Source organism: Rutidosis leptorrhynchoides, chromosome 2 (assembly GCF_046630445.1).
Source record: "Rutidosis leptorrhynchoides isolate AG116_Rl617_1_P2 chromosome 2, CSIRO_AGI_Rlap_v1, whole genome shotgun sequence".
NCBI classification, from domain to species: domain Eukaryota; kingdom Viridiplantae; phylum Streptophyta; class Magnoliopsida; order Asterales; family Asteraceae; genus Rutidosis; species Rutidosis leptorrhynchoides.
Window position 1 is genome coordinate 627,754,143 of NC_092334.1, and position 25,698 is coordinate 627,779,840.

General features: G+C 35.3%; 2 protein-coding genes across 2 annotated transcripts; both read left to right on the forward strand.

The window, feature by feature from the left end:
• The first annotated feature begins 605 nt into the window (after window positions 1-605).
• Window positions 606-10,098, forward strand: LOC139893620 (E3 SUMO-protein ligase SIZ1-like). The gene is made up of 18 exons (XM_071876789.1): window positions 606-626; window positions 864-904; window positions 3,778-3,858; window positions 4,760-4,802; window positions 4,990-5,062; window positions 5,341-5,464; window positions 5,784-5,914; window positions 6,230-6,301; window positions 6,591-6,678; window positions 6,759-6,834; window positions 7,046-7,119; window positions 7,221-7,328; window positions 7,490-7,651; window positions 7,869-7,973; window positions 8,075-8,155; window positions 8,267-8,837; window positions 9,241-9,380; window positions 9,848-10,098. The coding sequence occupies exons 2-17, from the start codon at window positions 878-880 to the stop codon at window positions 9,375-9,377; spliced, it is 1,953 nt and encodes a 650-aa protein (XP_071732890.1). The 5' UTR covers window positions 606-626; window positions 864-877; the 3' UTR covers window positions 9,378-9,380; window positions 9,848-10,098.
• A 1,051-nt stretch (window positions 10,099-11,149) lies between these two features.
• On the forward strand, window positions 11,150-15,473 carry LOC139893621 (uncharacterized). The gene is made up of 7 exons (XM_071876790.1): window positions 11,150-11,171; window positions 12,535-12,689; window positions 14,160-14,268; window positions 14,470-14,600; window positions 14,869-14,943; window positions 15,092-15,238; window positions 15,334-15,473. The coding sequence occupies exons 1-7, from the start codon at window positions 11,150-11,152 to the stop codon at window positions 15,457-15,459; spliced, it is 765 nt and encodes a 254-aa protein (XP_071732891.1). The 3' UTR covers window positions 15,460-15,473.
• The last annotated feature ends 10,225 nt before the right edge of the window (window positions 15,474-25,698 follow it).

The window sequence follows — 25,698 nt, forward strand, 5'->3', positions numbered from 1 at the left end:
AGAGTAGAATTGAAAGTATTTGCGTAGTAACTTTTATAGTTAGAAACTTAGATGTAATGATGATGTTATCATATATTCTTATGACAAATATTAGACAATCCCTTATTAATTACGTCACACTAATTTGATGAAGGTTTTTATGACGGTTTGGTGAGGCGTGGGTTGCTTCCTCCATCGTCGGGTACGCCTATTTTGATAATGGATCGACTAACGTGATTTTATATTCATTAAACTCTTGTTCGGGAAAAGGAATTCAGCAAGACGCCGTTAACGAAAAGATGGTTAAACTGCACATCAAGAATATTTCCACTTCTTCTAACTTGTTTTTTTTTTTTTCTTTTTTTCTTATGCAGGTTGTCTTGGTTGGTTTTTGTTCGGGTTGGCTTTATAGTAGATAGCGAGGGCTCATTTTCATTTAGAGTGTAGTTATCTGGTTTCGATTTTTCGATGATGAACTTTTGTTATATATGGCTTTTGTTATTTGTTATTTTCGCTATAAATAAATAAATAAATAAATAAATAAATAAATATAAATAAAATAAAATAAAAATCTCATTACCGTAAAACCCTTCTTTGACATCCGGCCCTTCCCCTAGCTGCCGTAACGTTGGCCAGTTTCCTCACCGGTCATCTGCTACTATTTACTACTTATTATTACTCCTCTCAAACTATTAACTACTTTTACTAAAACGCATTATTTTATTAACATAATTAAATTTTCATAAATTCCCCTAAAAACACACACTATTCAGGATCCCTAATTTAATTCCCCTTCATTGCAAATCGAATTCTGCAATCACAATTAATTTAGTGTTCGATTGAATCGTTTAGTTACTTGCATTTGTATTGTTTGTTGAAAACAGAAATTGGTGAGAGGATGGATGATTTGGTGATTGAGTGCCAGGTAATTGTTCAATCGGTTGTTAAATTTATGATGTTTGTGATTTTTGTTTGATCGTCGTTTTTGTAATTACTGTTTTAAGTGGTTAATTGTGATTGAATTTTTGCTGATTAATTAATTCGTGCCCTAATTTTGTAAATTAGTGTGATTAGGGATGTTATTAGGTTTTTTTTAGCATTATGTGTGAAATTAAGCTTAGAAAGATTGATAGTTTTAAAATCATGAGTATGTGAAGTGTGTGGCCATATGTATTTATTGATAGTTTTAAGCATTTTGTAAATTACTACCATTATGTGTGACATGTTACTTGTATTACTTGGTTGTATATGTCCTAAGTTTGCATTTGTACGCGATCAGGTGTGAGGCAACATGTGTCGTTCTAGCATAGTGAAGTATCGGTATCAATGTAGCATTTATTATTGTCTTTTATGCATTACATGGAATAAATGGTAGTAATGAACTGCTCTGGGTTCTCCTATGAATTTACGGCTATCTAAAGGTTTAGAATTTAGCGATTCCCTAACCGACTGCTGTTAAAAAAGGTACTAGAAAATAATGGTCATTTTATTTCACTAGACGACTATTAGTAATTTAAAGTTTTTGCCTTGAATTTACCTTTGAAATATCCTAAATATGGAAAGAGAGGCGTAAATAAGTTGTGACGTGAGCTCATAATATATATAGCTTTCAAGATTGAACTGCCGGAGTAGCTCAAGAACTAAGCTGTAGAATCCTATGTGTTTGGGTGATTATATAGCATCAGGCTGAACCTAGTGAGTTAGTTTGTGGAGCCCCTTCCTAACTCTGCTCTCAAGGGTTTGGACACTACAACAGAGTCATTGTCCAAATGGTGTCTAAAGGTCATTGTCTTTGCATGCGGATGCCATTTACATCCCCATATTCCTTATATGGTTTAAATTAGATAATACTCCGTATATATACACGTTACTTTCCACTAAAGGAGCTATCTTGCTACAAATGTAAATGTCAACGATTAATTAATTTCTTGCCACTCCCTGTTAGTTCCATTACTTCACAAGTGTATCACGATAATTTACATTTAAGTAGGTACTTGGGTTTTGCCTTACTCTCTTTATTTGTGAATAATTTTTGATCAGAGAGGGTATTTTGTCTTAAATATATATTATCCCTTCGCATATCAACATGTATTATGAAGTACTGGTAATTTAAAAATATTGCTGGCCTTCAGGTACAAAAAATGCCCGGCTATGTTATCAAAAAACATGGTTACATTACTTTAAAAAGTTGAAGTAATTACTAATGCGTGAATCGTGGCCAAACAGAAATTAATGATTGATGAACACAAATAGGATAAACAAAAGCCTCGACTTTTTTATTCAAGGAAAATATTAATACCAAAAACTGAGTTCTGTTGCAAACAATAACCAAATATAAATACTAAACAAAAGACTAGGAAATAGGAGCTAATTAGATAAGGATAAAGAAAACTAATCCTAATCTAAAACAAACAAACTTATCAAAATTGAAACTCATTGCATTCAAATCCTTCCAGCTACTTTCCACGTGCATGTCAACCAGGCCCATTCCACCATGTTTTGGGCCAATCATTACATTCTCCAAAATAAGCATTTGATGTCTTCAACAATCTGTCTATCAACCCATTAGCATTTGAGTCTAATTCTACATCATTCTCCCCTTCTTCAAAAAGACTCGTCCTCGAGTCTACAACATCCATGACAGAAACATCCAACCGATCCTCAAGAACTAAACGAGTATTTTCCAAATCCTTTTTCATGACATCAACATCTTTATAAAAAATTTTAACATCTTCACGGAAGGAAATTTTACCCTCTTCATTGGAAATATTGGTGTCTTTAATAGTAACTACCCCCAAATCACTTTCATAATCAGATTCAAAAAAAGAAAAATATACCTCACCATCAGTATCATAGATGGGTTCGGTATCATAGATGGATTCTCCATCTTCACCATCTGTATCATAGATGGGTTCAGTATCATAAATGGATTCTGAATCGATTCTTTCCGAATCGTAGCGCGCAGGGAATCGTTGTTGGTTCAGTTCCAACTCGGCGATTCGCTTATATAATCGTTCAATTTCTGTGTCTCGAGGGTCTTCGTTGCCTCTTTCGGCGTGTCTACGATTATCTCCATCGCTGCCTCGGTCGGCGGTTCTGCAATAGCATCCTCGATAACCTCCACGAAACATTGTTTGGCCAAAACCTGAGCTCTGGATACCAAATAATGCGTGAATCGTGGCCAAACAGAAATTAATGATTGATGAACACAAATAGGATAAACAAAAGCCTCGGCTTTTTTATTCAAGGAAAATATTAATACCAAAAACTGAGTTCTGTTGCAAACAATAACCAAATATAAATACTAAACAAAAGACTAGGAAATAGGAGCTAATTAGATAAGGATAAAGAAAACTAATCCTAATCTTAAACAAACAAACTTATCAAAATTGAAACTCATTGCATTCAAATCCTTCCAGCTACTTTCCACGTGCATGTCAACCAGGCCCATTCCACCATGTTTTGGGCCGATCATTACATTCTCCCAAATAAGCATTTGATGTCTTCAACAATCTGTCTATCAACCCATTAGCATTTGAGTCTAATTCTACATCAATTACCCATATACGTACGTCTGTGCAATTGTTATATATGTTTGCACGTAAACACGCCATTCTTTATTTCTTGATTTGTTTCGTTGCACACTACTTTGTTATTGGTATTACATTTTCTGAGGGTTGTTACATGCTAGTGCTTCATTCTTGTACAGCATTATTCTTTATATTATTTTCGTATATGTGTTATATAAGTGGGTCTGTATGCAGACGTGACTCTAGTAATCGTGCTTTAAAATTTCAGAAAAAAATGGCACGTTTTAGAATTCAAGAGCTTAAAGATGTCCTCAGCCAGCTTGGTCTTGCAAAGACCGGAAGGAAACAGGTATTTTCTGTCATTGCATTAATACAATCCTCCTGTTTAGGGAATACCGGTGCATCATGGTATTTGCCTTTTGTGGCTATTTAAAATTTGGGACTGGTCTTATTTGGTATTATGCTGTAGGGCTGTCTGCGTGTGTATTAACTTTGATGTGACTTTCTTGTCTATTAAATCTTTGTTTGGCATGTACCTTATTACTGCGTGACTATACTCTTCCATATTATTTGAGCTCGTGTATATTTTTGTTTTGGTATTGAATCAGAAGAAACTCTATATGAAGCATTAACGCTCTATTGAAGAAACATAATCATCTTCTAACAACTCCATTATATATGTTCAAGAACATATGCATAACGCTGAATTACTGGGTTAATTTTATACATCACATGTTTCTTTTGTTTGATATAAGTTTTTTAAGTTTGTGCGCCCTAGGTTGGTAAGCTTTTGTTTGGTTGTCATGAAGTGATACTTGAATAATTTTGATATCTTTTATTATACTCATAAAGAACGAAGATTTGTAAATTTCAAATTAGGTTCCTCAAATTATTATTTGGCTCTGTAGCTAAAAAACCAATAGATGAACACGCTTAATGATACAAAATTGAAGCCGTAAGATCAACTACTATTACTGGCACAACCTCATTGATATCCAGTATAAGCCTGAATTTAGTTACCTAGTATAACGATAGTAGATGAGAGAGTGAATCCGTGCTTTTATTGGACAAATATTTCCTTTCATATGCTTTATAATAGGTTATTGTCCATGGTTTGTATCATAATCTCTTTTATGCTGATAAATTCACAGTTCTATCTGTGTATACGGTTCAATATTGATGGCCTTTACCCAACATATAATTGAAGTGTATGGTAAGTTAACTTCAATGTATATCCTTGATATGTATAGGAACTGATGGATCGGATACTGGCATTGCTTTCCGTGGAAGAAGGTAAGCCATTGGCATCACATTCTCTTTGTAGGCCTAACGTCTTAAACCATCCATCATTTATATACTTGTAATTTATTGTGATGTTCGTATTTTTCTTGTGTTGGTTGAGTTGAATATGTTTTAGTTCTATATTATTTTATTCTCTCTAATTAATATAGTCTCCACCTAATCTTGTTTGTACTATCAGATAGCCATGGTCCACTAAAGAATAAATTTGTTCCAAAGGAAGATGTGGTAAAGATAATCGATGAAACTTACAGGTAATTGTTTATTAGTTTACCTTCAGATAGACATGACGGTAAATCGTGTTTTTTGTACAACCTATTCAATCATTCAGATTGATTTCGCATAATAAAATAATGAAATGATATTTTTATGTGTATGATTATGCTGTTTCCCCCATACCTAGCTTTCTTAAGTCGGTGTCATCCAAATTTTCCTTTCGGTTCACTCGGTTTTGCATAGCATTAAGTTATAACTTCAGTTATTACTACCACTTTTCATATTTATTACCACTTTATATTCATTTTTGTCTCAGAAAATTACAGCATATAGGTCATAGTGCGTCTGACAGTAGCAGGATCACACCTAAAGAGGAGAGTGTGGATCAGAAGATTCGCTGTCCATGCGGCAGTCCACTGAAAACGGACACAATGATTCAGGTTTTTTTTTTATTGTATCCCTTTCATTTGACGTGTATAGAATTTGTAGTTAAGTCTTATAAACATTGCATTATTGTTCTTAGAATTTTAAGGACAAAATTGATGCAAATTTTGTTGACATAGTCGCAGGCTTTCTTACTGCTAGATTCAAATGAGCGTTCTCATATATCTAGTTTGAACTTTCATGTTGTTGCGCGTGTTTTTCTATGCTTCTATTATTGAAATCGTCCAATCTTTTGCGAATGCTTATTTATTTGTCTGAGTAGCACCTCTTATTTGGTATCATGACTTTGCTTATGTAGAGACTGTTTGTCTTCAGTGTGCAGATCCTCAATGTCATGTTTTGCAGCACGTTTCCTGTGTTAGACTCCCAATGGAGTCCGCTGAGGAGGCTACTTCTGCTCCTGTTCAACATTATTGTGAACCTTGTCGAATCGATCGCTGTGACCCGTATGTCTCATTCGCCACTTTTTTATCTAAAGATTATGCTAATTGTTTGGTTCCGCATGTTTATCTGAACCATATGGTAATTTTTTGTATATGGTATGTTTGTTAATAATTATGCATGTCTTGGTAACCGATACAATTTGAGGAATCCAAATACATGGAAATTGCAAGCTAGTTAATAGGCATGTAAATATATATCATTGTTTATATTATGAAGTTCTGGTTAAGTGATTGGTTTGACACAAATCCTTTTTCATTACTTTCAGTTGTTGAATTTGTAAAATACATATTGTTTATTTTGGAATTTTATGTGGTCAGATTTTTGAAGACTTTGGCATACCCTCTATCTCCAGTGAAGCTCAAACATGTCTCAAGTATCGCAGAAGATGGGTAAGTTAATTAGTTTTGATCTTCATTATGTCACTACTATTCATGTATTCATTAATCAGACTTTAAACAGTCGGTAATAATGTCTATAACATTTAACGCCTTGAATATTATCTGGCGTGTGTGGTCTTGTAAAGATAAGTTGATTCTATGAGATTCAATGTTTGGATCTAACATCACATTTGCAATGCGTGTTTTGTTATGTTATAGTTATGCTAGAATTTATATATATTAAATATATATTTTGAATGTTAGCACCTTAGTAGTGTAATTTCAAATTTGTGTTCCTTAGTTCACAGCCACTGCAAACTATCGAAACAAGTTTTCAAATAACCAAGGCAGATGTACATTTGCTGGAGAATGCAGGAAACGATGTACAGGTGGGCACTTATTTTATTACCGTTCACTCATTGGCTGTTTTTTAATTTATTTTTTTACTTTTTCTTCTTCTGTTGAGCAGGCGTGGTGCATTCTTCTTAATGATAGTGTTCCATTCAGGATGCAATGGCCCCTATATCCTGATCTAAGAGTCAATGGTACATTAGCTTTGTCATTATTGTCTGACTAAATCTTCCTTATTTCTTATCTTGTTGGTTGAGTTTCATCATGACAATATCCCAAAATCATTTCACGATTACATAACTTAACCCCCTAAAGTTAATACATCTACTTGCACCTTTAGGACTCTATGAAGTATGAACTCTAGCTGTTATTTATCTACTTCTTAAAAAGCTATTTATTATCCAGGAATCCCTGTTAAGACCATCAATAGACCTGGATCGAAGATGCTTGGAGCCAATGGTCGTGACGATGGTCCATCAGTAAGTTATTTTATTCTGACTCAACATTAAGATCGGCATGGAGTTTATATTAATGACTTAGTTGTAAAATATCCCTTCATGTATTTTGTTTTTTGGTTCAGCTCTCGCTGTATCTGGTTGATGGAATTAACAAAATTTCATTATCCGGTTCTGATGCTCGAACTTTTTGCTTGGGTGTTAGACTAGTGAGACAACGGACCTTTCAACAGGTATTTACATGTTTGTCTGATGTCACTTCTTATTGTTTCCTGATAAAAATCCAGTAGTAAAACATCAATGTGACCTGATTTCTTAAGGTGGTATTTATTTTGTATCCTAATGTCCATATACTTCTCACCGTCTTAAGTTTTTTTTTCTGCTTCTTTGATAGGTTATCAACATGATTCCTAGTGAACAAGAAGGTGAATCCTTTACTGATGCTGTTGCTCGTGTTTGTCGTTGTATTGGTGGTGGAGTAGCTGCTGCTAATGATGATAGTGACAGTGATTTGGAAGTTATTGCTGATAATGTTACAATTAATCTGCGATGTCCTGTAAGTTTTCTTGACTTTCATGATAATTTATGCACATCAGCATTATGATATTATCGCTGAGAATGTATTTATCATAGATTATTCGCCGGTTAAAGTTAGATTTTATGTATCCAGTTTTCAACCCACTTTCTAGTATATTGATGAAACAGAGAAACCATTGGCGTAAATTAAACGCGTATGGTTTATGATGTTTCTGCCCTGTTTATAACAATGATAGATGAGCGGGTGTAGAATGAAAACTGCTGCTAGATTTAGAGGATGCATTCACCTCGGATGTTTTGATCTCGATACTCTTGTTCAAATTAACCAACGATCTAGAAAGGCAAGTTCTTAATGTTCTTAAATGTCGTATTTCAAGACTCATTTTCTTTCCATATTGCATAAGAATTTCATTTTTTTTTTCTTTCTCTTCTCTAAATACAGTGGCAATGCCCGATTTGTCTAAAGAACTATGCACTGGAGGACATTATCATTGATCCCTATTTAAACCGTATAGTGAAAATGGTATGTGCTTTTTTTTTATTATGTATTTTTAGTTGTCTTTTTTTTTTCTTTCTAAAATTAAAGCCACCTGACTCTCTGTTATGTGTTTGTCAATTAATTACTTGGTGAAAGATGAAAGATTGTGAGGAAGATGTAACTGAGATCGAAGTGAAGTCTAATGGTTCATGGCGTGCCAAAATTGGACGTCCATTTAATGATCTTGAGCGATGGCATCTTTCAGATGGATCGTTATGTGTTTCAGAAGCTACAGTTGATTCGAATACAGAACTTTCTGCTGTAAAAAGTGAACACCAGTTATCAAATGGGAACGGGAATGGGGTTTTGTACGCCCATGGAAATCAATTAGAAGAATATCTTACCACCAACAATGGGCTGGAAGTTATATCAATGAGCAGTGGCTCTTCTGAAAATATGAACGAAGATGAGTTCCAAAGTATCGATCGTCCTGATATGATGGATTATACATACAACCATAACCAAACATCTGGAATCACAAACAAAAGCTCTTCCTCATCAATGGCAGATCCAAGTGTTATTGTTTTAAGTGATTCAGAAGACGAGAATTGTGATACCGTTTCTGTGACGGGAGTTTCTATACCGGGCCCACCTAATGGTAGTTTTAGCCCCGTCACTGCTAATCCTGAAACTCCAGATGTTAACTCGGGTGATGTTTTTCGTCCAAGTATGTCTTTCTCTTCAAACATCATGATGTTTATACTCAATTATTTTTCGTCTTGTGTCATATGAATTATGTCAACCTATCTTGTCACATGAATTACTAGGATTTTGGACCCAAGTTGGTTACTTAATGTGTGAATATAACCCTATAAAAGGCCAGCAGTGAATTATAATATATATAACCCTGCCTCAAAAAAATTCTATTTATGGAGCTATGTAACTAATGAATATAATGGCGTTTCTATTTCTTGCATGATATTGCTACTTTTTCACCCTTAGTAATTTAATTATGCGATTGTTATTGTCCTGTGTGGGTTTAACATCAGGGTGTTGCAGTTAATGTCAACTTCACTTAAAATGGAAGTGCCTTTTAGATCATTTATATAAATTTGACTATTTTCTTGCAGCTTCATCTCGTATTAATGCGGGAGCTGAATCTAGTCAGATGATTGATAACAAACAGTTTGGTAGCCCATTCACATTCCCTCGCCAGCCAAGGTCCGTAAGGAAGCAGTATGGAAGAAAGCATGTATCAGGCGACTAAAAGGTATTATTAACCTTATGATTTTTTATTAATTTAGTTTTTTTTTTTTTTACTTTTTTTTTTAATAATATAATAAGCAAAATATGCAACTAGCTGTTTCTTCAGTATGTGCAACTATGGCCCCATACTATTACTTGACTACCTTTTTGTTGCTTAGTTAGCTGAGGAGATGCGCAAAATTATTGCAAAATGAGGCAGTTTTTTATATTTTTCTAAGCATCTCCATTTTTGTATGATGGACCAAATATTATAAAAGTTTTCTTAGAATATTGCATTTACATCCTGCAACATTTCATTTCTTAGGTGTGACTTGAATTTTTAGTAGTGATCTACAATTTCTGCTCCTTGTGTGTTTCAAAGTTTTTATCTGAACATGTTGAAGGCTATTTAACCTTTAAATTTTCAACTTGCTTTCAAGTTGCATCCTGTTTAAGTGAGTTTGCTTTTTTCTAATTTGGTTCCACTTGCAGGTGTCATCCGTTCGAGTAACTGTGGCGCAATGTAATCATAAGCCAAGTTCAGGAGGAGGATGTGTTAGTATGTTATAGATGAATTTCTGTAGGTACAGATTTTCCTTTTTTTTGGTCTGAACTGAAGATGCCGGTTTTTGTTCTTTTCAGAGCTATGTAAATCAGACTGTAATAGTATCTTGTACATATATATTGTAGTGTATCCTCTCATTGGCTTATGATTTTTGATTGGCGTTCTTGCATGCACATTTGGTCTCTAAAACTAGATTGTTGTGTTTTTCCTTTATGCTAAAAGAGGAACCAAATAAATCTATCAATGTTTTAAACGGATAATGTTTTTACAAGTAATTTGATCGAGATGTATACAATTTAACTGGAATATTTAGCGACTGTTTTTGGCTTTTCATGGTATCACAGTATGTTGCTATTAAAGTATAAAAGTCATATGACGGCCTAACTGAATTAGGTTATTTTAATTGTTTAATTATTAAATGAAATGAAATATCATATCATTTGAAAATTATAATACGAGGGTCCAATCCATTTTTCAGTTTTTCAAGTTTGATATAATCTTGATCAAAAAAACATAGGAGTATGATATTATTGGGTACGATAATGATACCCATACTAGGGATGGCGCCCGCGGGCAATGTGCACGGGTTCTATATAGCCACGACCTGCCCGTCGGGTTGTTTTTTTGCTCGTTGAGACCCGTTATTCCCCCGTGGGTAAAAATATTTCGCCCGTGCCCTTGCCCGCGGGTAAACATAATATAAAACTTCATTAATTTGTTTTACAAAAGTTAGGGAATTTTATTAATTATAAACAATATGTACGATTAACATGTGTAAAATAACGTAAAAGTCAAGTTTTTTACTTATATGTAATATTATATTTTCAATCATTATTGCATTACAAGTAAAATTCCTCTTAAATTCATAATTTTATGTATAAACTCGCGGATAAATTGAAAAAAGTCTCACGAATTGGCGGATCGAGTTTACCCGCGACGGGTAGTATGTACCCGCAACCCGTTGGCGGGTATAATTTTTTACCCGTACCCGTGCTCGCGGGTAAGATTTTATGATTTTACCCGCCCATCACGAATTGGGTACCCGCGGGTCACTGATTTTTTATCGCCCATAGCCATCCCTAACCTATACTTGATACACTATCCGGTATACATAAGTTCTCAATAAAACCTATTGAAAACGGAAATCGCTAACATGTCAACTTCGGTTAGCAACATAATGCTGTCCAAGTAAGAAAGCTGATACTTTGGAACCAGTGAACAGTTCCTGGATGGATGATGAACAAACAACGTCATTACATGGACCTTTATTAAGACTAAAAAACGATAATAATCAGTAACCGATTCATGAGTCACGGACCACAACAATGATTACACGTAAGCTCAGTACAACAATAATTACAAATAAGGCCAGTACAAAAGCAATGATATACGTAAGCCCTACACATGGTAGTGCACAATTTGTTATCAATGTGCCACGTAAGCCCGACATATATGCCTAAAAAGGCTAGGGTCCAACTCGCAATGTTGTCCAGACCATAATAGAATGACACATCAACATGGTCACGCCAATGAACAACACAAACCCTAGTGTTTGTCTATCAATATGCTACTATCATTTTCAAGAAACGGAACATGTCATATCACGATCATTTAATGAGAGCTGATACTTTCTCTCTAAGTATTCTCTCACTACTCAACTTAGTTACTCACTCACTCGGTCCAAACCCGAGTTGAATACATCCAGATTTGTTGTGTAACACCCTTTTGAGATCTTCATCTCCAACATGGTCATTCATGGTAATCGAAACCAGAGAGCGAACAACCAATCACCCACATTCAACCCATTCTTGCACTCAAGGTCATAATCGTATAACGCCTTCCAAAGCTGTCGACGAAAATACGCTTGATCATATGATATGATTACTTTTATTTTTGAGTTTGCTATGTTTTTCCCAAATTAAGGAATGTATATTCAATATTCTGTTTTGATATGTTTTTTTAGTTTCTTCGTTTATGATTTGTCTTGTACCGAGTATCAAAAAGACAAAAACTTCTAAATTAAGGACAATAAATGAGATCGAAAAACCTTAGGTAAGGTTGAGGGCTCATCCTTCCATGGGAGTGGTGGTGTAATGGTCGAGGGCTCATCCTTTCATAGTGGAAGTCATGGGTTCATTTCAGGCAGGCAGTTATTACCTCGTGATCACAGGAAGTTCGCCCGCAATAACTCCAGGCTACTCGTAAAGTGGTCAGTCGCATTGAAATTAGTCAGTTCTTATAACAAGTCATACTCAGGTTAATTTAAAAAAAAAAAAAATTTCCAGTTACTTTTGATAATTGGATTTGCTCCGTTTTTCACCATATACACCCCTCCAGAATATAATTAATAATACTCGATAAGATTAAAAATGATTTAATAGTAGACACGAATGTACTATCATTTAGGTTCAATTTTTAGTCGATTTGCACGACTCATTCTAAAAACCATGTGTACATATAAATACACATACTGTTAAGCCACAAAAATGCAAAATAAGCTTTTCCTCCATAAACAAAAACAATAAAAGGTTACGCAAAATGGAAGACCAATTCACGACCATCGGAAAACCTTCCGGTTCAGCGGCGAAGGCAAACAACGGCAATGTAGCACCGCCGTTGGAAACAATTAAATCAGATAAACACGTTTGGCTCATGAAATGTCCTCCGATTGTATCTCGTTCACTTACACAAATCGATTCATCTTCTGCTCCAATTGGCGCTAAAGTTATCGTCACCGTTGATCCTCTTCTTCCTAATAACGACACTCAGGTACGTTTCAATTGCGTTGTATTTATTATTTATACATTATACATTGTAATAAAATTAAAATATAAACCCTACATTTTTATATCCTGTACTTATATGTTGTTTAGTTTCATGATGTATGCTGTGTGAAATTATGGATAAACCTAGTTTTGTATTTAGAATGCATGTTATTTGTAAATGATCTGCATTATCCATTATTATGGATTATTATTTCTTAGATAGTTGAATTATATGATGAAATAGTAATAATTTAAGCTTAATAAACCACCGAGGCATTGCCTGAGTGGTAAAGTACTATGTTGATCCCGGGCCCACGCTCTTGAAAAATTAGGTGAGAGTTCGAATACTGGGAGGGGGGTTTCTCAAGGATTCTGTTGGTGAAAAAGGTGTATGCCCTAAGTCACTCTGTTTAATCCAAAGCACACTGGGTACCCCAATGCGGCGATGGTGTGTGAAGAGTTACCTCCTAACGCGTGTGTGGGTGACAAATGAGAGCATTTGATTTAGATATCGCCGTTCAAAAAAAAAAAAAAATTAGCTTAATGAACCTGATTGTAAAGTAATGGAATTGAACAATATATATTGTGAGTTATTTATAACTTTTGATGTTTGCTGAGTTATTATGTTTCTAATAAATTTTAGTTAAAATTTAATTAAAATGTGAAAACTGTGTATCGTCGAAATAAGACATCTTTGTAATCATACCTTCAGAATGATTTGTAGTAAATTAGGTTTCATATGAATCGAGTTCTTGTAAGCTTGTTATGCTTTAAGCTAAACTTCTTTACCTTGATGGTGGATAATTAGTTAATTACCTTCTTTAACTGAGTGTACGTTTATTGTTTTATTTGATGAAACTTGCTAATTGAAAGAAAAAGGCAGCGAAGAGTAAAGGGAGTTTGTTTGTTATATGGAATGATTTCAAGATAGAAGATGCTTATTAAAGTGAAAAAGAATAGTTCTTGTTTTCTTTTCATTATCTTCCTGTTTCTTTTAATTTTTCATTATCATACTTTTCTTGCATATGATCTTAGACTCCTGTGTTGTGAAGAAATGGATTAGGATTGGAGAGTATCAGTTTTGACATAGTATTTATGCAGACTGTTGTCGTTAATTGTTATCAGAAATGAAGAACAATTGGGATTATTTGAAGGTTTTAATTTTATTTTATTATTATTATTAACACACGATGAAGATACATCAAAAGAGAAAACTTACCCATAATGGGATATTGGGATACAACATGAAAATAAGAAGTAAACAAAAGCGAAAGTGAAAAAGAAAGCACAGCAGAATTAAGTTTAGTTCTATGCTACATGGTGAAGTAAAGTTTTGTAATTGTGTTGTGTACATCTTATCTAATATTCTTCTTTTTTCTTATTCGAAGCATAATCATATTCTTTTGTAATTATATAGTTTTTGTTTCTTTTTATGTGTTATCTAATTTATGCAATCCCTAATTCTATTGATCAGTTTACTATGGAGTTGCTTGGTACTGAACCTGGGCGGGTACCTAAATGTTATTCTATGGACATGTCAACAGATTTCATTCCTATGTCTGTTTTTTCTGAGTCCAAGCAAGGTAAGCATAACGGTGCGCCAATATATGACCTTATTTTCTGTAATCTATATTTTTTTTGATTTAAAATTTTTATGTGTATACTGCATGTTCAGTGCAGCCATTTGTTGATTTGTAAAAGCATGAGTTACTTGTGGTTATTTTACTTTTACCGTATACTTGTTTTCCAGACAACATTGATAATGTAACACTCCTGTACTTCAGGAAGGGTTTCTGTTGAAGGAAAAATATATCATAAATTTGACATGAAGCCTCATAATGAAAACATAGAGGAGTACGGGAAGATCTGTCGCGAACGAACAAACAAGCATATGACTAAAACCCGACAAATACAGGTCTCTTCGCTTCTCTCAGATGACTAATATTCATATGGGATTGGTTAGTAACTATAGGTGGTAAAATGGGTGGGTCGGGGGCCACAAACAAACGACTTTTTTTCTTCTTGGATTCCATAAATAAGTAATGCATCATACATAAGTTATTACCTTTTGATCCTTTAAAGGCATAGTTTATCTTAAGTTGACCTGTTCTACAACGGGTCTAAATTCTAAACTCAAACTCAAAAGTGTCGCCTTTACTTACAATACTAACTATCTTGTTCAGGTTATTGATAACGATAATGGAGCGCACATGAGGCCAATGCCAGGATTGTTTGCTTTGAGAAACACATCACAGACTGTAATCAACGCTTCTTTTTATCTAAATCATTATCTTTATTTAGCATGCAATTTAGTGTATCTATCTGTGGTTTGTGACTTAAAATTCAGTCTACTCTTTTTTGTGGATGTATGATCTTTACAACAAAAGTGTGGCATCGAAATTACAGGAAAGGAAAAAAGGTCCTGTTAAAGGATCAGACACAAAACGAACCCGAAGGGACCGTGGAGAGATGGAAGACATTATGTTTAAACTCTTCGAACGACAGCCCAATTGGACCTTAAAACAGCTTATTTCCGAGACAGACCAACCTGAAGTATGTTATTCGAATTCGTTAAAACCACAAAACATATTTAATCAGATTAGGATGAATGATGTATGAATAACCACCAAAACATGTTTTGTTTTCAGCAATTCTTGAAAGATCTGCTTAAAGATCTGTGCATCTACAACAACAAAGGATCAAACCAAGGGACTTATGAGCTAAAGCCAGAATACAAGAGGTCAACAGAGGAACAAGAACCAACCTCAAAATAGTTAATTCAGACGTAGACGTTGATAGTTTCTGGGAATCATTGGACTTTTTTAAGAACGTTATTAGTATGTTTATTATCCCCTTCGCTTTAATGTAGTTACGTCATGGGCTAAATGATTTAAAGGTTTCGGTTTGAATGATCATTATTTAGTTGCATACAGAGTATATATGATGGTCTGTTTATCATCTTCCAATATAAGGTCAAGTTAGTCACTCTATTTATCATCTGCACATCTGATGGTCTATTGACCCGTCGGGGATATTAAAGAGCAGTCTGAATGACTGAATACACGATGTCAAGGACCATGAAACTAGATCGATTTTATACTTTCCTATTCAATTTTCTAAATATGATAGAGAGCTATTGTTCGATCTCCTTTCGTCACAATCCATATCAGGCTTTGTTGCCCATGAAAAAATCTCAGCCCACTACTAGTCGACCAAACATCGCACCTCCTTTCCCTTGCAGCTTCTCGATCCAGTTCTACCCATCTCATATCGTACATCGCGTCATTAACTCATATGACCCCGATTGATTAATAAAGATGACAACGGGATCCCGGATACCCGTGGAAAAACTTTAGTATTAATGTGCAAGGTACAACATATAACTATATGGCCAACTTCATTTGAGCCTTCGGGGTCACACACACATACACCGAGACGTCAAATAAAATATATATATGATGTATATATATTACTCAAGTAACAAAATAGTAAATCGAAATTAATTCATCTACTATTCATATGAATAGGAAATAAAACGAAATTAATTAATTTACTATTCACATGAAAGCGACATGATAGAAATTATTAATTATAAATTACATATTTTGACAATTATTAGTGGTGTAACTGGATATTTGGGAAATATTAATCGTGTGCATGTTTCATTAAATAAGTGAAAATTTAATCTTGATAAATTTTGTTCATAAAATAATAAAAGATTATTATTTTAACTATCCGCTGCGTTAATCTGATTTAAAAGTACACACGATTTTTCAACAGTGGTATCAGAGCCGCTTTTACACCATCTTAATTGTCGTGTGACTATTCTTTAGATTTAGTTTTGTGGTATATTGGTGAAAGTCGAAACTTTTTTGGTTTTTAAAGTCAACACGGTTGATTTAGACTTAACCTTATGACGCACGAATATGATTGAAAGAATATCACTATTTTAAATTGTAGATTTAATTGTTATGGCTTGAATATTTATTATAATTGTTGATTGTTATATTCCATAGTTATACACATGCATTATAACAATGGACAAGCCATATATAGGTTTTAATAATGTAGTTATTAAAATTGTGATTACATACATAGCCCGTAATGCCCCGACCTATGTGTTTGATTATATGTGATTGTTGTGATTGTTGATTACGGCAATATTATGTCATGTTGATTATTTATTTTTATAAGAAAGGCCATTTTGAAGCCAAAGTTGTATTATATTTATTTTTCATTTTCATAGTATTTTATTTAAGTTTATTCTAAATTGTAAAAGTATTAGATTAGTTATATTTTTCAATTTTTAAATAAATGTAATAAGATGAAGATTAAAGATAAAGATGCAACGTGGAGTTTGACTTAGAAGATGGCGAACAGATCAAGTTGACAACGATGGCGTTTGTCAAGTTTTTACTTGATTCTTGAATTAAGTGGGAGCTACGATATTACCCTTAGTTTGACCTCTTGATCCCATGTCGGCTCATGGGATCAAGCATATGATTTTTGGGCTAGGCTATGTGTGTGTGATGCATGATTGTGTTTTATTTTACGCATTTATATTTAATTATTTATTATAATATTTGCTAAATGTTTTTGATGAAAACATTAAATAAAACCGGTAACGAGTTTTAAATATTAAAATTGATGATTTTAAAAAGTTAAACTCTAACGAGTTTAAAGTTAAATAATTTTGAGACTTAAATTACATATGTTTTTTATGGAAACATTAAATAAAACTCTAAACGAGCTTCAAAGATTAAAATTGATGATTTTAAAATAAGTTAAACTCTAACGAGTTTAATGTTAAATGATTTTGAAAGTCAAATAATATATATGGATGACATCTTTTAAAACTGTTTTAAAACGATACACGTTTATGTATTTGTTATTTTTATATCCTATAAATTAAATAACAAATTAGATCACAAACATAATCGACATATACAATTGGTTAAAATGTTTTTTAACTAATAGTGTAGCAAATCTTGTGTGCATGCATTATTTGTTGACATAAACTTTTTCCAAAATACCCGTCAAATTTAAGTCATGCCATCCAATGAGCTTGCAAACACTCCTCGTTATTTTTCTGATCTAGTGAGACTAGGCTGAATTATAGCCACGAGGTGGATTTTTCGATCTAGTGAGACTATCGTGAATTTCCACTGTTTCCAAATTGGACGACTTAATCGTATTCACGGTGAGACCTGAGTTCGAGGCAATGATGGGACAAACATGCCATTAGATAATAGTGGTTTGTTGGACTACATATATCTCTAGGTCCCATAAAGATCTAAGAGTTGTACTTGTAATACAATTGGTACCCGTTACCTACCAATAGACTCTATAACTGCTAGTTGATCAACAGATGTGGCTATGGAACCTCTATGTGGATCTTAGGCTTTCGTAAATTAATTGTTTTTTTTTTTAAATATTATAAAAACTTGGGTAGTTAATTTATCAAAGCTCAATATCAAAAATACTAAATTGAATCTTATATCTGTTGTAGATGTCAAATAATCAAAACGTAAACCAAAACACATTTTCTTCTTTGTTGGAGAAGGATAAACTCAATGTTCAAAATTTCTAGACTGGCACTGCAACCTGAGAATTGTTCTCAAGCATAATTGGAAGTTGAATAAAGTTTAGAACCCATATCCTTTCTTCCTATTGTGGCAGTTGCTGCTGCTCAGCAAAATGATTATCGAATGTTGTTCGATGATCAGGAAGAAATAGGATTGAAGGGTGAAAAAGAATAAGCCGAATACTTTGTGAAAGAAAAATGACAAATCATTTTCTAGGAAAAATATTCCACCTTCCAAGAAGGAAAGCCCAACAAAAGACGCCGAATATTTCCATTGTGGTAAGGTTGACAATTGGAGAAGGAAGTTGTCATATCTTCCAATCTGAGCTGAGAAAAGGCAACGCTAGTGACTAGTAAATTAGGTATATTCCATATATAGTTATATACTTCTTCTAGTGATTCCTAGATCTTTGTTAACTGGTTGTGGCCTTCACACCTGTAACAATATGAAGGGAATGAGAAGAAGTAATAGACTGAAGAAATACACAATGGATTTGCAAGTAGGCAAGGGGTATCAAGCTTTTGTTAAAGCTATTGGTACCTCTGAACTTACTTCTCTAAGTGATCTTATTGTTTTGTTGGAACAATAGCATTATGCTCTCAATACTGCGAGCGACATAGTTTGAAAGTTGTTAGTATTGAACTTGCATTTATACACTTAGGTATTTCAGTTTCTAAGGATAATATATTTATCTTAATACCTATCCACGTGATGGTATTTTTGAAATTGATATGCATAGTGTAATTTCAAATGAGAATTCTGTGTATATCTACATCGCCAAAGTCTTCAAGCAAGACTTAAATAAGACATATCTATGACATTGTCATATTGGTCATATAAACAAACAATGCATTTCAAAACTCCAATCTAATGGACTTTTGAAATCAATTGACTCTGAGTCATTTGATGTATGCGAGTCATGTTTATGTGAAAAGATGACAGATGCTTCTTTCTCCGATTTAGGTAAAAGAGCTAAAGATCTTTTAGGACTAATACATACTGTTGTATGTAGCCCTTTAAAAACAATGTATAGATTTAGTTAATTTTACTTAATTACATTTACTGATGAGTACAGTAGCTATGATTATGTTCACTTGCTGAAACATAAACATAAAGCTATTTTAACATTTAAAAGTACTCCAAAATGAAGTAGATAATCAGCTTGGAAAGACCATTAAAGCACTTCGCTCCGATGGAGTAAGTAAGTTTATGAGTCAAGAGTTTTTTGGACCACCTAAAGAATTGTGGGATTGTCTCATAGTTCACTCTACCTTACACACCACAACACGATGGTGTGTCTGAGTAAGAGGAATCGAACTTTACTTGATATAGTTTGATTTATCATGAGTCTGATTTCTCTACTACCGTCTTTTAGGGATATGCATGAAAGTCTGCTGCAGGCATACTCAATGTGATTCCAACTATGAAGGTAGAAAAGACACATATTAGTTATGGCATGGGAAGAATCCCAAGTTGTCTTATCTGAAAGTCTGGGGTTGTAAAGCGTACGTGAAGCATGACACTTTAAACAAATTAGAACCCAGAACTATCTAATGTTACTTTGTACGATACATAAAGGAAACAATGGGTTACTACTTTTATTACCAAGCTGAAGACAACGTGTTTTCTGCTCGGTCTGCTGAATTCCTGGAAAGAGATCTTCTCTTACAAGAAGTCAGTGGAAGTAAAGTAGATCTTGAAGAAATTCAAGTACTTTAAAGTAACATACCTTCAGTAAGCACTAGCAATCCACACGTTGAAACTGAGCGCACTGTTGGTGAGCCAGAACGTGTTAAACCTGCACTTTATAGATCTAGTAGAACTCATCAGCCTATGAGGTTTAATTATCTGATTAATTTAGATAAACCTCAACTAAGGGATTATGATGAACCCTCTAGCTGCATGAGGCCATATCAGATCCTGAATCTGAAAATGACTAGATTCTTTGAATACAGATATGCAGTCCATGAAGGATAATCAAGTATGAGACTTGATTGATCTTCTACCCAATTGTAAGACAATGAGGTAAAAATGGGTCTTCAAAGGAAGACTGATATGGACGGTAATGTAAACACTTTTAAAGCTCGATTGGTGACAAAACGGTTATGATGAAAGTTTTTCACCAGTCGCGAGCCTTAAAAAAATTAGGATACTTATTGCCATGGTTACCTTTCATGATAATAAAATATGGCTAATGGATGTCAAAATCGCTTTCCTAAATGGCGACCTAAGCGAGGACGTATATATGGTTCAGCTGGAAGGGTTTATGAATCCTAAGCATCCTAATAAAGTATGCAAGCTTCTAAAATACATTTATGGATAAAAGCAAGCATCCAGGAGCTAGAATCTTAAGTTTAATGAGAAAATCAAAGTGTTTAATTTTTCTCAAAACCAAGATAAGCCCTGAGTTTACATTAGAGCTAGTGGCAGCAGAGTAGTCTTCTTGATCTTATATGTTGATGATGTAACGACCCAACTTTTTTGACTTGCTTTTGTGCTTTGTGTTTTAGCGAAACTGCATATTTGTGCGTACTGTGCTACTTTATACTCTGGAACCTTTATATACATGGTTTACTTTCATTTATATGTTAAAACGTGCCTTAGAGTACGTAGGATACTTAACTTGATCACCGGATGCTTTATGACCGTTAGTGTCACTTAACGTTTCGATTAAACCGCGAACTGCGCGCACGTTTAACTTTTGTCGTAATCGGAAGATTATGACTACCAAATATTAATTATTATTTTATAATAATAATTACTTGGGTTTATGGATGCTTAATTATGCGTAGTAATTTAATTATGCTTACTAGTTAGTCTTGTTGGACTTTCTACCTTGTTGGACTTAAGCCCACCCTACTCTAGCTAGTAGCCCATTTATTTAGCCCACTTATTAATTACTAGTGACCCATTAATAAGTAAGACAAATGCCCATTTATTAGAGGGAACATGCTAGCATTTATGTCAAGTATTATCCTTAATGTTGCATGGGATTCTAACATAAGTACCTACTTTAGACAACCATTAACCAAAAAGTAAATCTTGTCTCCCCCTCTCCCCTACCAAAAATTACGGCCAAGAAGGCCTCCTCCACCCTCATTTCACCATAAATACAAGCCTCATTCATCTCATTTTACACTTGCTCTCATTTGTATTTCACACACACATATTCTCCTATCTTCTCTCTAGTCTTTCTCATTCTAAAACTTGTAAGTTTTTGATTTTTCTTCTTCTTCTTCTCCTTTCTTTTTTGTGTACATCATCATCAATGGAGGATCAAGCTTTTTAGCTTTGATCTTGATTACATCTTGTAGATTCAAGTATGAATCCTTCAAGAATATGGAAGATTCAAGCTTTCTAGCTTTGAATCTTCACCCACTTTGTAGATCTATATATTTTTAACTTTAATCTTGTTATTTTGTTATAAAGATTCAAACTTGTGTTTGTAATCTTCATGTAACTTAAAGATCCAAGCTTTATGCTTCAAGATCTTCAAGAACAACCAATATGCAAGCTTTCTAGCTTGAATCTTCATATCTTTTGTTGGATCTAAGTTTTCTAACTTATGATCTCATTAATTTGTTATAAAGATCAAAACTTGTGTTTATGGTCTTCATATAACTTAAAGATCCAAGCTTTATGCTTCAAGATCTTCAAGAACACTAAAGGTTCAAGCTTTCCAGCTTTGTGACCTTATAACTTGTGTGAAAGGGATCCAAGCTCTCTAGCTTAGGGTTCCATCACTTCATTTGACTTAGATCATGTTCATACTTGTTTGATTGATGTAAAGTTTGTAACTTTGTTTGTAAATAAGACTTGTATTTGTGTTAAGACTAAGGATATGATGTAATTTTGGTTCATCATCCATCTAAGACTCTTAAATGAGTTGTGTTATTACTTGGTCTTAACATATTGTGTATTGATGGTAGAATCTTGGTCAAAAGTGATGCTAAACCATCAACGAGTTGTACACTTGAAGCTACAAGCATCAAGGATGAGAACCGTGATGAACATCAAGCACCAAGAACCCCACCGGAGCACTTGTTCACTATTTTTCGGGATCTGATCTGTAACCTGGGCTACTGGAAAGTTAATTTTCAGTTATTTCGGTTCGAGTAGATGATTTTCCGTTTAGACCTCGTCTTAATCCGAGTTACGGTTTAGGATTTATGGCCTTCCGAAAGTCGTTACACCCTATTAGCGTTGTGCTAAAATTTCTGACCGACTCACACTTAAACCATCACCACGGTCAAACGAAGACGAGTTTGGTTCTGGAAATTGGTCAGCAACTAGGGGACTCACATACGGAGCCATAGCCACTGATTATGCATCTTTTTGATTTACGTAGAGGTCGTAGCAGCTGACCAAATTCAGCCTATTGTTTCGATCTCTATTCTTGTCAAACTTACTTAGCTTTTATGATGATGAATGATGATGATGATGACACTTAAACTTATTTTATGCACTATTAGAACTTATAAGGACAACCTACTGACCTAGTAACCTTTGATTTAGGTTGACGACCTTTCGGACCAACTTACTACTTGCAAACTTTCATTACCGACTTTACCGCTTTTATCACTGTGAGTTATAGCATCCCTTTTTACTTATACCATTTTTGGGGCTGAGAATACATGCGCTTTTTATTATTACTTATTTGACACGAGTACTTAAACTTTACATATGTGTTGGTTATACAACGGCATAAAGATTCCCCTTAGCACGGTAACGTTTAACTATTGGTTTTTGAACCGGTAGACGCGAATATCAGATATGGATACATAGGGTTTGACATCCCCACTCGGGCTAGTTGTGCTATCATTTAACGGGTGTTTAATACTTCGAGGACATATGCACTCTCCAGGTGTACTTTCAGGGGGTGATATTTATATTTACGTTAAGTCTAATTACCATGTGCCCACAGTTATACATATACTTGTCATACTGTTTTGAAACATTGAAATCTCGTGGTCAATCTTATATTACTATTACAACTTAAACTATAGCTCACCAACATTATTGTTGACGTTTTTATGCATGTTTTCTCAGGTGCTTAGAGGTTTGTTGCTTCCGCTGTTAGACTTGCTGTCATGCTGTTTAGACTTGCTGTTAAGGACCTGCTGTGTTAGATTTCCGCTGCATTACTTAGAGATGTCTCAATCATGAAACTTTTAATTTGCATTCGCAACTTATGTTATTTGAATAATGGCTTTGTAATGACCTCTGTGTCACGTTATCTTTTGTAAACACTATGTTTTTATGAATGCAAACTGGTTTTCAAACAGCATGTAGTATTCAACCGTGTAAAGATCCTGTTGTTGACGAATCGTACACGATGGTTTTGTACAGGGCGTCACATTTGGTATCAGAGCATTGGTTGTAGGGAATTATGTTGCATTAGTGAGTCTAGACCGGACCAAGTAGGATTCACTAATAGGACTAATCTACAATTTGCTAGTTTACTTGTTTCTGCGAAACTTACTGCATGCTACTGATTACTTTTACTGCTATGTGATATTACTGCATGCTATTGCTTATCTTTACTGCCATGCGAACTTGTTGTATGCTTATTTCCGCTATTGCATGATTACTATCTGCTTTCACATGTTATTTATGTTTAGCGTTGTTATTATTGCCATGCTGTATACTGTTTTAGACAACCTAGGTTGCTGTAGTGCCAAATACGTGCTTGCTTTATGACTTGCTGACACGGAAAAAGTTATTTTTCCTTGTTCAGATGTCGGATATCCCGCCCGTTGTCATTTTGGATAGCGACTCAGACACATCCGCCACCTCGCCTGTCATTGTTGCCGATTCTCAGATCCCGTCGTCGACACCCTCCAGTGACCCTGGCGCTTCGTCCTCCGGAGCCAGTAGCCATGTACCCGACCCAGTGGTTATCTCAGACGGACATGAGGATCCACCGGAGATTCCAGCTCCACTCATCCCAGTACCTCCGGAGCCACAGCCCCATCCCGGTGGTGCTGTGATTCCCGGGGAATACGGGGACGTTCCTGATGGACGTGTCATACCGATTCCGCCTTTCAGATACCGGATTATGACTACCGGCCGTCGAGCGCCGCCACCTCCAGCTATTTATGATGACTCATCATCTGACGACTCATCCTCTGACGATTCCAGTGACGATGATTCCGACGAGGACCCTGAGGAGGCGCCCGTACAGCCACCCTCTACCCCGCCGAAGAAGCGGTATCGTTTTGATGGTACCGTTATTCCAGGGGTTAACGGAGGTAGATCGTTCGTTAGCGCACATGGAGTGAGGACTAGGGTCACCGCCCGCAAGCGGGTTGTGCCTTATCCTGCCGATCCATTCGTGCGTAAGGATTACCGTTGCACACCATCTACTTCTGGCGCTGGACCATCTGCACCACCTGCACCACCTGTACCGACTGCACCGCCTGCCCCACCATCTCCCTCTGTCAAGGAACTGGCGAGGGAAGTGGAGATCCTCCATGCTCGGGTAACTGAGCTCGAGGACCAGATGTCCCACGTGATGGACATCCTTTACCCACCGTCACCATAAGGCATTGTAGTAGATTTCATTATGTAATCTCGTTGTAGTTTCATGTTTTACTCATGTATTGTACGAACCTATGCGGATGTATGCAACTTATTATTAATGAATGGAACTTAGTGTTGTTTACTTTTGTACAGTGTTCTACTTACGTTACTGTATGATGTTTTTGTGGTATCTGTATCTGGTTGCATTGCTTAGTTGACATGTGTTGCGTTGGTTCCATGTTGGTTGCTATATACTATATTACTATTTATTAAATGCTGGATTTTAACTTAAGTCAAAATTTCTGTTTAGAAGAGCAATGGCAAACGGACGAGCAGCATCCACAGCAGCCCAGATTGAGGAAATGATCGCTGAGAGAGTAGCCGCAGCTATTACGGAAATCAACCCACAAGCTCCACCAGTTAACCAACCCATTCGTAACGGGTGCACATACAAAGAGTTTCAAAGATGCAAGCCCCACATCTTTAGCGGTACTGAGGGGCCAGTTGGATTGACTAGATGGTTTGAGAAACTAGAAGTTGTGTTCCTTGTAAGCAACTGCTCAGAGGAGAACAAAACCAAGTATGCTTCGTGTACGCTGTCTGATGGCGCCCTAACCTGGTGGAACACACTGGCTCAAGCTAAGAGTATTGACGAGGCTTATGCCACTCCAGGTGGGAAGAATTTAAGGGAGCCATGATCGAAGAGTACTGCCCCAGAGCAGAGATACAGAAAATGGAGGCTGAGTTCTGGGAGTTGAAGGTTGTGGGAAACGATCTTGATGGTTACAACTGTAGGTATCTGGAATTAGCGCTGATGTGTCCCACGATGGTTACCCCGGAATTTAAGAGAATGGAGCGATACTTGTGGGGACTTCCCAAGTCCATTCAAGGAAATGTCACCTCTTC